Source organism: Passer domesticus, chromosome 19, assembly GCF_036417665.1.
Source record: "Passer domesticus isolate bPasDom1 chromosome 19, bPasDom1.hap1, whole genome shotgun sequence".
Classification (NCBI taxonomy): Eukaryota; Metazoa; Chordata; class Aves; order Passeriformes; family Passeridae; genus Passer; species Passer domesticus.
Window position 1 is genome coordinate 9,524,296 of NC_087492.1, and position 11,849 is coordinate 9,536,144.

Genomic DNA, 11,849 nt, shown 5'->3' on the forward strand with positions numbered 1-11,849 from the left:
CACAGAGAGTACATGCTGTGTACAGGAAAAGCCCCTGTTGAAATACTGTATTTGTCATCATATTCATAACTATTCTCAGAAGAAACATACATATGGCAATAATTTCCCCCAAGACATGAATATACATTCCCTCCCCTCAGCACATGCACTCTTCTGCCCTGGGAGTCTCCATGGCAGTCTCGGGTGGTCGGTGAACCCACAGTCATACCTGACCACGTGGTGAAATGGTGCTTCTTTGCAAATGAGGAGAAAAGTTGGTAAAGCTGGCCAGTTATTTAATTAGTGAAAGCTTAGATCGATGGGCTGTAGATTGACTCCCCTCTTGGTAAAAGTTTATCCTGCTTTTGATGGTGTGGTTCCATGGACTTGGCAAAATGAGCATAGTGTGGAGCCCGCCAGGAGCAAGCAATTGTTCATCTGGCAGCAGCATGAGAACTGAGAAATCAATAACAAATGGATGATAGGAGATTAATGAATGAATGAAGAGAAATATGTAATTTATAAGCAGTGAGCTTTAATTTATTTGCTGAAAATACATAGTGAAAAGTTTAGAGAGTGGGTGTGCATTCTGAGTGGAGCTATTCCTATGTACCCCAGTGCTGGGAATATAGTAATGCCTGATAACTAATAGTAAAAATAGTGTAGGACACTTTGATTTATCCCAATGTTTTCAGAGGCCATGGGAAAAGGCTCTGCGTGTCTTTCAGAAGGTTTTTTATTAACGTAATAGAATGAAAATGTTATTTCTCAGACAACAATTGTCCAAGAGTTTTCTCTCTGCTGAGACGACGTCCCTGGTGGAGCACGGGGTTCCCAGTCCTGTCCAGCTACTTGAGGGCTGTCGAAGTCTCCCGGGGCTGGAGTGGCTGGGGGTGCCCTGGTGCCCTGGAGACGTGTCGGGGGGCCGTGCCTGGCCGGTGATGCCGAGAGGTGGCAGGGCCTGGGGGAGAGGCAAGGCTGAGCCCCCAGGCCCCGGGGCTGCCCCGTCTGGGTCAGCTCAGCCAGCTCAGAACGGGGCAGCAGGAGGGTCACCTGCTTGGCCAGAGACCCGCAGGGAGCAGGTGCAGACCCAGCAGACAGCCAGTCTCTTGTCCCCCTGCTCCCCGTGCCCTGACAGGGCCACACCTGGCTCATCCAGTGTCCTGGTCACCACAGGAAGCTGGTCATTGCGGCCCCTCGGCATGTGTCCACCCCTGCCCAGCAGCTGGGTCACTCTGGGCTGGGAAGGAGAGAGCAGCTGGCTGAAAGGCAGGGTCCAGTCCAGCATTCCCTAGCAACCCTCCCAAAGCAGCTCTGCCCGAGGAAACTGAAGGCACAAATTCACCCAGGATCCTCAGCATCGCCCGGCCCGCCCCCAGTACACGTGCCATGTCCTCACCTTCATCATCCCTACCTTGTTGGGGCGGGTCACGAGTCCCTGCAGAAATGCCTTGTTCCGCAGACAATCCTGAATTGGTGGCAGTTTGAAACTGCTGCTCTGATGGTCCCCAGAGCTCTGTGGCACATGGGAGCCACCGCCATGGACCACTGGCCTCCTGTGGGATGGGGCAGAGGATCCTCAGTGCCCAGCCCTGTGGCACCCTGGGCACCACCCTGCTGTGCCAGGGAGGGGACGGGCAGTGCTGCCTGCAGGGACATGTCCCTGCCAGCTCCTGTCCACCTGCTGCAGGAGCCCCAAGCCCATCCACCCGGCTGGATCTGCTGGCTCTGTCCCCACGGCCAGGTGTGCTGGCCAGGGCCGTGGCAGGTCCCTGTGCACAGGACACCAGCTGGCAGGAGCTGGCCTGTCCCTGCTGCAGGGCTTGGTTTTGGGAACTCCTTTTACAGGAAGCACACAACTCCCCACCAAGCATGAGCTCAAATTGAAAACAGACACAGCTCATCAGATGTGCTTTCAGCAACCTTGGGACAGAGATGTGGGTGAGACAGGGCAGGGCAAGGCAAGGAATGCAAAACCCCCCAGACGTGGGGCAAGCACTGGCCCTCCACAGCTGCCTTCTGCTCCCCAACTCTGCCCAGCCCCGCCAGGCTCCTCTGCCCCAGCCCAGGTGCAGAGCCCTCCTTGCTGTGGCAGGGCTACGCTGCACCCCAGGAGCCAGGGATGTGTCCTCAGGGCCCTCACCTTTGGCTGTGCTGTGGCTCCTTGCTGGGGGGCATTGGCTGCAAATAAGGCAGTGTCTCGGAGGACCTGGGGAGGGCAGGAGTCACAGGGGTGTGACAGGGGACCAACAACCTGTTCCTGTTAGAGGCGGCACCCACAAACCCATGGGATTGTACCCCATGGCATCCCGCTGCCTGTAGCCCTTGGGATGAGTGCCCACAGCCCCTGCTGATGGGCAGGGCTGCAGAGGGGGCTCCCCACATCAGCCCCTCCCCAGCAGACAGTGGCACCCCTGTGCCCAGCAGGGTCACTGCTGGCACCCATCTCCCCCATGCCAGCCCCGCTGCCCGCATGCCCTGGTGCTACTCACTGGCCAGGAACCTGCACGGTGAGCATGCGGTCACAGGACAGGCACGTGAAAGGCACTGGCAGCTGCCTGAGGAGGGTGAGGGAAGAGGGCTGGCTGAGCTCCTGGGGCCACAGCCCTGCAGCACACAGGCAGCAGCTGGCGGGCAGCAGCCAGGCGCTGGGCAGCTCACGACACAGGGTCACGGCGTTTGCGGGCTGAACCGTGGGCTCTTGAGCCTCTTTCTCCCCATCCCCAGGGTGCTGGCTGAGGCCAGGGGAAGGCCACAGGCACCCATGTCACCATACCAAGTAGCCCCTGCAGCGCTTGCAGCCCCTCTCGGCCACCAAAGTCCCCTGTGTGCATGGCAGGAGGGCAGGGCATGATCCAGCTCTGGGACACGGCGTGTCACAGCCCTGCCTGGGAGGAGCAGTTGCCCTCTCCCAGCCTGGCTTCTGGGAGCCTTTGCACCCACAGCCCCATTTTGCTTTGGGAGGGCTCTGTCCTGCAGGTGCCCTCTCCTTGTTCTTCCTTGCCTGTGTGCAACCTGCTGCTGGTGGAAGGAGAAGGTGCAGCTGCTTAATCAGCATCCCTGAGGTTCATTTAGCAGTGGAATTGGTGCCGTGGCAGGGGACCAGAGGGGCAGTGTGTGGGAGAGCTGGAGGGAATGGGACCATCACTGTTCCCAAAGCCATCAGTGTCTCCATCACACTCACTTCTTAATCCCAGCGGCGTTTTCACGCCTCAACCTATTCTCGAGAGCCTCCATGTTCCTGTTCCAGGAGTCCTCCAGGTGTTTGCGGAAAGTCTTCAGCTCCAGGCCATCCAGCTGTGAAGAGGTGCACAGCCTCAGCCAGCTGCCCCAGGAGGTGACATGGAGCTCTCCCGGGAAAAGCCTGGAGGGGGATCCTCAGAGGGATGCTGCCTCAGGCTGCCAAGTCCCAAAGGTGCCAGTTCCTCAAGGTGGGGATGAGCTACCCCTCACCTTCTCCTCCATTGAATCACTGAACTGCTGCTGCATCTTATTCCAGTGCTGCTCCTGGCCTGAAATCTGGCTCTGCAACTCCTCCATCCTCTCATCCAGCTCCTCCATGTTCTCTTCAAACTGGCTGCAATTGACTTTGCTGCCCAAGGCAGCTTTGTCCGCCTTCTAGCAGAAGGGAAGAGCAGGAGAGCGGTGGGGAAAGGGATGAGGAAGGACAGGCAGGGCCAGCGTGTGTGAGGGGAGAGGGAGGAGTGCTTCCCCCAGGCCAGCATGGCCCTTTCAGGCTGCTGTGGCCCCATTTGCCCCGTCAGCCTGGTGAGCTTGGTCCCACCATCTGGAGGGTGAGGGACCCCCTGAGCTCAGGAAATTCTCCCTCCCCACACCAGTTCTGGCCCCCAGCCCCCAAGGGCAAGGGGCATTTGTCACCCTGCCCGGGAGCCCCTGGGCTGGTACAGAGGCCCCTCTAGACTGTACCATGTGCATTGCTGCCAGCATGTCCTGCTGATCTGCCTTCTCCTTCTGCAGCTTCTCCAGAGACTGGAACAGCATCTTTCAGCACAGAAAGGAACTCATGACACAGCAAGGTTGGAGCTGCCTCTTGAGGCACACCCCAGGAGCCGGGAGCACACCCCTCTCCCCGTACCCAGAAAACATCGGGGAAATGCGCTTGGAACAAGCACAGTGCTGAGAGGAGGTCGTCAGCAGGAGATTCCTTGTGGTCCCCCACCTGGAGTCTTCCTGGTGGATGCTCTGACCCTAAATGGGGTGGGTTTCAGCCACACACCTCGATATCCCTCTGCTTTTGTTGAGAGTCCTTTTGGAGGCTCTTTGATGTAAAGTTGAGTTTCTCAAAGTCTTTTTGGATCTCCAAAAACTTGGCTTCCATTTGCTGTCTCAGCTCCTGATCCTGCTCCCAGGATGGAAGAACATAAGGTGCTGACCCAAGGGGGGTCTGTCTGCTCCACAGGGGCAAACACACATGACTCAGTCAGTGGCCATGAGCCCACCATGTCAAGAGGACATTTGCGTCAAGGCTTTAATTACTGTCCATGCCACTAACTGGTCCAGGCCAATTTGGGCAGTTTGGCTCTCCCATAAGATTACAGCAAAGCACAGCAGAGCAGGAAGATGTGGCATGGAGCTGCAACAGGACCGTGCCAGGAGTGGTGGGAGTGCTCCCCCAGGACCTCACCTGCTCATTCAGCTGGTCGGCTGTCTCATTCAGCATCTGCTCCAGCATGGCATTCCTCCTCTCCTGCTGCTCTCCCATCTTCTGCAGCTCACGCCTTGTCTCCTGCCGCAAAGCCCTGGCCAGCGGGATGGGGGCAAGGGCAGGGTTACCCCTGCAGGGCTGCTGGGCACCTTGTGCCCACAAACCAGGATGCAGCCAGACCATCTGGGCTCTCTTGCAGCCCCCCAGGGTATGAAACCCACTCCTGTCCTCTTACTCAATTTGCTGAGAGATCTCCTTGCTGCTCTCTTCTTTCCACTTGGCTATATCCTCCCTCAGCTTTTTAAGGTCTTCCTCCAGCTTCTTCATCTGGAAAGGACAGTGACAGTAGAGTCAGGGCCCAGCCATCATGTTGTCCCAGCGTGTGGGCCCTTTAGCTGCATGGGCAGCCCCACGGTCCTCCACCTGGGCCTGAGGCCCTGACACCAAAAACTGATTGTGGAGCCACATTGAAGTTCCCCATGAGAGCCCAAAGATTACATGACCCAACAGCTCACTAAGGCAAGAGACTCCTTAAGCTTCTTTATGTCTCCTTCCATGAGGAGCTGTGTTGTCTTTATCTTGTCAACCTCCTCACGCAGATCCTGGATGAGAGTCATGTCCTAGGAGAGAGCAGTGGTGGCAGTGAGCCTCTGGGAGGGTCAGTGGGGACCCGCAAGCCCTCGAGCCCTGCTGTGGTTTGCCAAGCACCGGGGACAGTGCAGGGCTAAGCTCAGCCAGGCTGGCAGGGCTCTGCAGGCAGCACGGTCCATGCATCTAGCAGGGCCAAGAGTGCTGAGCTTCCAACCAGCAGGGCAGAGGGTACGGGCTGCAGTCTCAGACCCAAAACTTGCTCCCAGCAGCAGCTCACCTGGTCCCGCGACATCAGGACCTTCTTCATTTCCTCCGACACATGACGCTGGCCAGCCTTTAACTTTTCAATCTCCTCTTGATGCTGGGAAACCATCAAGGTCTAGGAGAAAGCATTGTCAGAGACTTGTCTGTAGACAGTCTGTTGGAAATATGACCTTGAGAACCACACACCTGTGCCTCCTGGAACTTCTTCATGTCCTCTGATATGCGGGAGAGTTCTGCCTTTATCCCACCAATCTTCTCGCGAAGAACCTGTGAAGCAGTTCAAGAATCAGGGATGTCAGAGGTGATGGCCAGGGCAGCAACACCCCAAAGAGCCCCACCCTGCCACGGGCAGCCCATGGCACAGCCAGGTGAGCAGGGAGAGTCCCAGTGCCACCTGCCCCAGCCGGGCTCAGTGCCAGAGCACTGAAGCCCATCCAGACAGCAAAGAGCCCCTGCCAGCGGCTCTGCCAGGGCAGTGAGGGCAGAGCCAAGCACGGCTGTGTGAGGAAGCAGAGAGGGGCTGTCTGCTGGGGGAGTGCCCAGGGGCGGGGAAGAGCCTCTACCTTGGACGTGTGTTTCTTATAGTCTTCCATCTCTTTCTTCATCTGTTTTATGTAAGTGGCCACATCAGCAAGTGAGGGGCCACTCAGCTGGCCTGGCCATGGCTCCTCACTTGTCAGGTACTGCACGTCCAGGTGCTCCAGCACAGCCTGCAGCAGTTTTCTCATGGCTGCAAAGTGAACAGATCCCTTCTGGGGTGTCCCAATGGCGAGATCCAGCATCTGGGAGAGGCTGAGTGTGTCCAGGGATGTTGCCATGACTGCACACACTCTGTCCCTGATTTGTCAGACGCCTTCCTGCCCAGTTGGGTCTGTCAGGGATGAGCAAAATTGGTGACAAATGGGTTAAACAAAAGGAGTGATAGAAGAAATGAGCAAAAGCAATAAAGAAAAGGTGGCATAGCCAGCAGGCTCCTTCCTCATCCCTTGCAGGACTGGAGCCTGTACTGCTCATGGCCCACCTCATCACAAGTTCCATTGCCAGGCAACGCACCCCACTCCATTCCTGGGAACAGTGGGTTCCAGACTCATGAAGTCATAGATTAATGGAGCCTTGGAATGGCTGGGGCTGGAAGGGACCTAAAAGATCATCTCGTTTCAGCCGCGGTCAGGGACAGGTCAAGGAACATTTTCCGCTAGACCAGGTTGCTGCAAGTGCCACCTAACCTGGTCTTGGACATTTCCAGGAATGGTGCAGACTGTGGCAAGGCATCACCATGCTCACAGGGAAGAATTTCTTCCCAATATCCCACCGATCTCTCCCCTCTCTCAGTGTGAAGCTGTTCCCATGTCAGGCCCTTGTGCAAAGTCCACCTCCAGCCCTTTTTCTAGTCCTTTTATTTGCCAAAACATGCTCCAAGGTCTGCCAGGAGGGTACAGCCTCATTGTCTTTCTTTTTTATCCGTTGAAGATGTGTGTTACACCTAAGCCAGTTCCTTCACTGCTGCAAAGCCAGGGCCAGGTTTGGAGCATCCATTGGGATCAGCCTTTGCCAGGGAAGCAGTGGGGTGCTGTTCCTCATGCTGGGGGTGCAGGAGGAGCCCCGTGAGCCCCTGGCTGAGCTGTAGGGTTGTTGGGGCACAGACTCCTTTCTCCTCAGGAGTTCAGGGCAGAGAGTCTCTGTGGGTGAAGCCTTTGTACCATTTCCTCCAAGTCAGGTTTTATGTCAGCTTGACAGTCCATAAAGAAGACAATGAAATCATTTCTCCTGCCAATGTCCCCAAGATTGTGTGGGAAGACAAGCCAAGTTCTTCCCTTGAACACCTGCCATCCACCCCCACCTGCCCCTTTCCAAAACACGCTCCGTTCACCCCTTCTCCTTCCTGCTTCAAAACTCTACAGCAGCAACCTTTGGGTGAGGGGATACAGAGCTGACTTATGAGCCAGCAGAGGAAATAAACCATTGAGGACTCTCAAATCGGCTTTCAAGCATTGGGAAACCTGACAACATGGAAAGGGAATATATTTCCTGCACCCTGACCTTGTCAGCCACCTTCTGCTGTTTCTTTGTCCGACATGTGAACATGGGAGACGCCTGCAAATCCTCTCTGGCACATCTTCTTAGCTTTAAGGTCTCTAATCACTATTGCCTTGGTTTGTTTTTTTCACCCTTCATGATTTTTTCTTGTCCCTAATTTCTTGAGCTGTTTATTGCATACAGTATGAGAAAGAAAACCAGTATCAAAGGCACTGTCTGCAGTAGTGACCAAGTGAAGTTAATCTCCAGGGACATGACAAGGCTTGTAATAAGCAGCACATCTAGGGAAAAGTAGAGCAAAGTAAGTTCATTTCAGTGCTGTGTTGTTTATTGCTCAAATATGTCTTGTAAGAGACATAGGAAGATGAAATAAGAGCAGTGAAGAACAACAAGAACAAGAAGTGAACAATGAATGATGAACATGAAATAAGAACAATGAATAAAGAACAATGAAATAGGAATAGGAAGTTAGAATAAAAAAGAAGAACCAATAATTTAGAACATTAATACAGAACATAAATTAAGAATGGAGAACATGAATTAAGCTGGCTTGTCTGCCTTCTTCACTTTTTTCTTTGGAGGCTCCATTCCAGCTGGAGACCTTGGCTGTGGATGTTGTCTTCTGTATGGGTGAAAGAAGGACAGGATGGAGTTAATTCAGAGAACCCACTCAGCCTGCCCAGCACAGAGGGCACTACAAATCCCTCCGTGTGACCAGCCAGGGCAGAGCTCTGCGCTCCAGAGGGCATTTCCACAGGGAGCAGTGGGTGAGTACAGGGCAGGGAGTGGGCGCTCCTTGCCAGCAACGGGGAGAGCAAAGGGGGAGCAGCTCGGCAAGAGGGAGAGGCTCCATGCTCTGGTTCTTGCACGCTGATGGGGAGCAGTGGCACCGGTGCCCTTCAGGGGCACTTGCCACCTCTGAGCACCAGCTGCTCATGCCCTGTCGTCTGGCTCAGCCCAGCCAGGCCCCTGCCCCAGGGACCAGGAGTGAAACTTGGCTCACGCAGTCGTTGGCTGCTTTGCCCTGCCCAAAACTACCCCGTGTTTGACTTGTCCACAGCAGATCCAGGGGGAAAGGGCAGGTTGTCCACCCCTCTGGCAAGCAGGGAGCAGGCTGATGCTGCCCAGCATGCTGGGTGCCCTCCTGCAGCTCACAGGCTGCTGTTAACTGCGGTGCTGGTGCCACGGGAGGGATGGTCACATTTCTTCTTTTCTTCTTGTCCCTTTCTACCAGCTCAGTGTCTTCTGCTCCTTGCTTTCCTGCTCATTTTGGCTTCACCAGGCCGTTTTGTGCACACACAAAGCCTAAACATCTTCAAGAAATCTCCCTCTAGTACTTCAGAGAGTGTTCTGAAGGAAAATGGTAGTAGGATCTCAGGACATCGGGTGTTATGTGCACATGTACAGTACCCAGCCAGCTCTGGGCAGGGCAGCAGCGTGCACTGTCCCTCGCCCTGGCCCTGCTCCAGGATGGACAATGGTGGAGGTCACCTGTCACCGAAATTCAGGAATAAAAATTAACAAAAATGCAGTATTCAGAATCAGGCATTTCTTTATTGCGAAGCCCAACTACAGCTGTGCATGCAGAGGGGAGAGCTCCACCAAAGTGCAGGCATGGTTCCAGATGGTGTAAGTATTTATTACCCACGGCATTTATTTATTTATATCTTTATTACCCATAAGCATTTATGACACGTTCTACTTTAGGTGTCCACAGAGCCCCATCAATACCTTGGGCCGCCTTGATTTGTTACTGCGCTCTCAAGGTACCACTGACTGCCACATTAACTGCCATGAACTGCCATGAACTGCCATGAACTGCCATGAACTGCCATGAACTGGCCGAAGGTTTTATTGCTGCACGCCATGGTGAGTGACAAGCATGCCTGCAGTGTCTCCTTTCTCCCGTCAGAGCACAGACATTCCTGGGTGCTGGGCTCCGTGCCAGCCCCGGCACACGGCGCTGCTCTGCGGCAATGGGGACACGGGGAAGCGCTGCCCGCCGTGTGTCCCCCGTGTGTCCCCCCATGTCCCCCTGTGCTCCCCCGCCTAGGGAGCTGCTCTTGCCCGGCACGGCCGGGCCCAGCCGCCGGGTCTCGCCGGCACTGGGCAGGATCCGGCGCAGGCTGCGGGACACGGCGGGGCTGCCCGGCTGGAAAGGAAAGCAGCTCCGGCTGCTGACAGGAGCTGTGGGCAAGGGGCTGCCGCAGTGCGGGAGGAAAGCCGCTGGGCCAGCCCCTGACGCTGCCCCTCAGAAAGGAGGAGGAGGAGGAGGAAGCTGCCACACGAGCTCGGGATGTGCCAGTGCAGAGATGAGGGGACGAGTGCGCACTTGGGGGCCGGGGCCAGCCCTCGGGCACGGCTCCAGGCGGCTCCTGAGTCGGCGTCAGGGCTGCCTGTAAGGATTTCAGGCGGCAGCCGAGAGCAGCAGCGCCAGCAGTGCCCGCCGGGCCCCATGGCCATCTGCCCGTGGCTTGCCAGCCCCTCAGGGCCGCGGGCTCTGCAGCGCTGCTCCTGCTGCCGCAGCGGGCCCGGAGCCTCGGAGCTGCCCCGCAGCCGCCACGGGAGCAGCAGCAGCCTCAGGGCTGGCCCGGGCTCGACCTGCTCAGCCCGGAGGCAGAGCCACAGCAGGGGCAAGGAGCTGAAGGAGCCCCAGGGAGAGCGGGGAGGAGAGAGGCTGGTGAGACAAGGCCCGGCCTGGAATTTTAAGGGTTTTTATTAACTAAATAACTGAACACTAATTATTAACTAACTTAATAAAACTAAAAAGTCATCATTCTGATGACTGCTGTCTCCGGCGTTTCTTGCTTCTGACCAGATGTGCCAGGTCGAGCACTGGGTGCTGAGTCCTGTCCATCGGGCTGGGGGCTGTTGATGTCCGGTGTGGCTGGAGAGGCTGGTCGAGTCCTTTCCAGCTGGCTCCTGGAACAGGAACATGGAGGCTCTCGAGAACAGGTTGAGGCGTGAAAACGCCGCTGGGATTAAGAAGTGAGTGTGATGGAGACACTGATGGCTTTTTGGGGACAGCGATGATCCCATTCCCTCCAGCTCTCCCACACACTGCCCCTCGGGTCCCCTGCCACGGCACCAATTCCACTGCTAAATGAACCTCAGGGAAGCTGATGAAGCAGCTGCACCTTCTGCTTCCACCAGCAGCAGGTTGCACACAGGCAAGGAAGAACAAGGAGAGGGCACCTGCAGGACAGAGCCCTCCTAAAGCAAAATGGGGCCGTGGGTGCAAAGGCTCCCAGAAGCCAGGCTGGGAGAGGGCAACTGCTCCTCCCAGGCAGGGCTGTGACACACCGTGTCCCAGAGCTGGATCATGCCCTGCCCTCCTGCCACGCACACAGGGGACTTTGGTGCCCGAGAGGGGCTGCAAGCGCTGCAGGGGCTGCTTGGGATGGTGACATGGGTGCCTGTGGCCTTCCCCTGGCCTCAGCCAGCACCTTGGGGATGGGGAGAAAGAGGCTCAAGAGCCCACAGTTCAGCCTGCAAACGCCGTGACCCTGTGCCGTGAGCTGTGCAGCGCCTGGCTGCTGCCCGCCAGCTGCTGCCTGTGTGCTGCAGGGCTGTGGCCCCAGGAGCTCAGCCAGCCCTCTTCCCTCACCCTCCTCAGGCAGCTGCCAGTGCCTTTCACGTGCCTGTCCTGTGACCGCATGCTCACCGTGCAGGTTCCTGGCCAGTGAGTAGCACCAGGGCATGGGGGCAGCGGGGCTGGCATGGGGGAGATGGGTGCCAGCAGTGACCCTGCTGGGCACAGGGGTGCCAGTGTCTGCTGGGGAGGGGCTGATGTGGGGAGCCCCCTCTGCAGCCCTGCCCATCAGCAGGGGCTGTGGGCACTCATCCCAAGGGCTACAGGCAGCGGGATGCCATGGGGTACAATCCCATGGGTTTGTGGGTGCCACCTCTAACAGGAACAGGTTGTTTGTCCCCTGTCACACCCCTGTGACTCCTGCCCTCCCCCGGTACCCCGAGACACTGTCTTATTTGCAGCCAATGCCCCCCAGCAAGGAGCCACAGCACAGCCAAAGGTAAGGGCCCTGAGGACACATCCCTGGCTCCTGGGGTGCAGCGTAGCCCTGCCACAGCAAGGAGGGCTCTGCACCTGGGCTGGGGCAGAGGAGCCTGGCGGGGCTGGGCAGAGCCGGGGAGCAGAAGGCAGCTGTGGAGGGCCAGTGCTTGCCCCACGTCTGGGGGGTTTTGCATTCCTTGCCTTGCCCTGCCCTGTCTCACCCACATCTCTGTCCCAAGGTTGCTGAAAGCACATCTGATGAGCTGTGTCTGTTTTCAATTTGAGCTCAAGCTTGGTGGG

The 11,849-nt window shown here is 56.8% G+C and overlaps 3 protein-coding genes across 4 annotated transcripts in view; 1 reads left to right on the top strand and 2 right to left on the bottom strand.

Moving 5' to 3' along the window:
- Window positions 1–11,849, bottom strand: part of LOC135283848 (uncharacterized) — a 250,559-nt gene that overhangs the window by 142,818 nt on the left and 95,892 nt on the right. The window lies entirely within an intron of this gene.
- The window catches only part of LOC135283843 (glutamine-rich protein 2-like), a 160,841-nt gene that overhangs the window by 28,585 nt on the left and 120,407 nt on the right, over window positions 1–11,849 (top strand). The window lies entirely within an intron of this gene.
- LOC135283715 (polyamine-modulated factor 1-binding protein 1-like) lies at window positions 3,938–5,799 on the bottom strand. The gene is made up of 5 exons (XM_064394783.1): window positions 5,514–5,799; window positions 5,161–5,265; window positions 4,881–4,972; window positions 4,625–4,739; window positions 3,938–4,339 (listed from the first exon to the last, which is right to left on the bottom strand). The coding sequence occupies exons 1-5, from the start codon at window positions 5,607–5,609 to the stop codon at window positions 4,205–4,207; spliced, it is 543 nt and encodes a 180-aa protein (XP_064250853.1). The 5' UTR covers window positions 5,610–5,799; the 3' UTR covers window positions 3,938–4,204.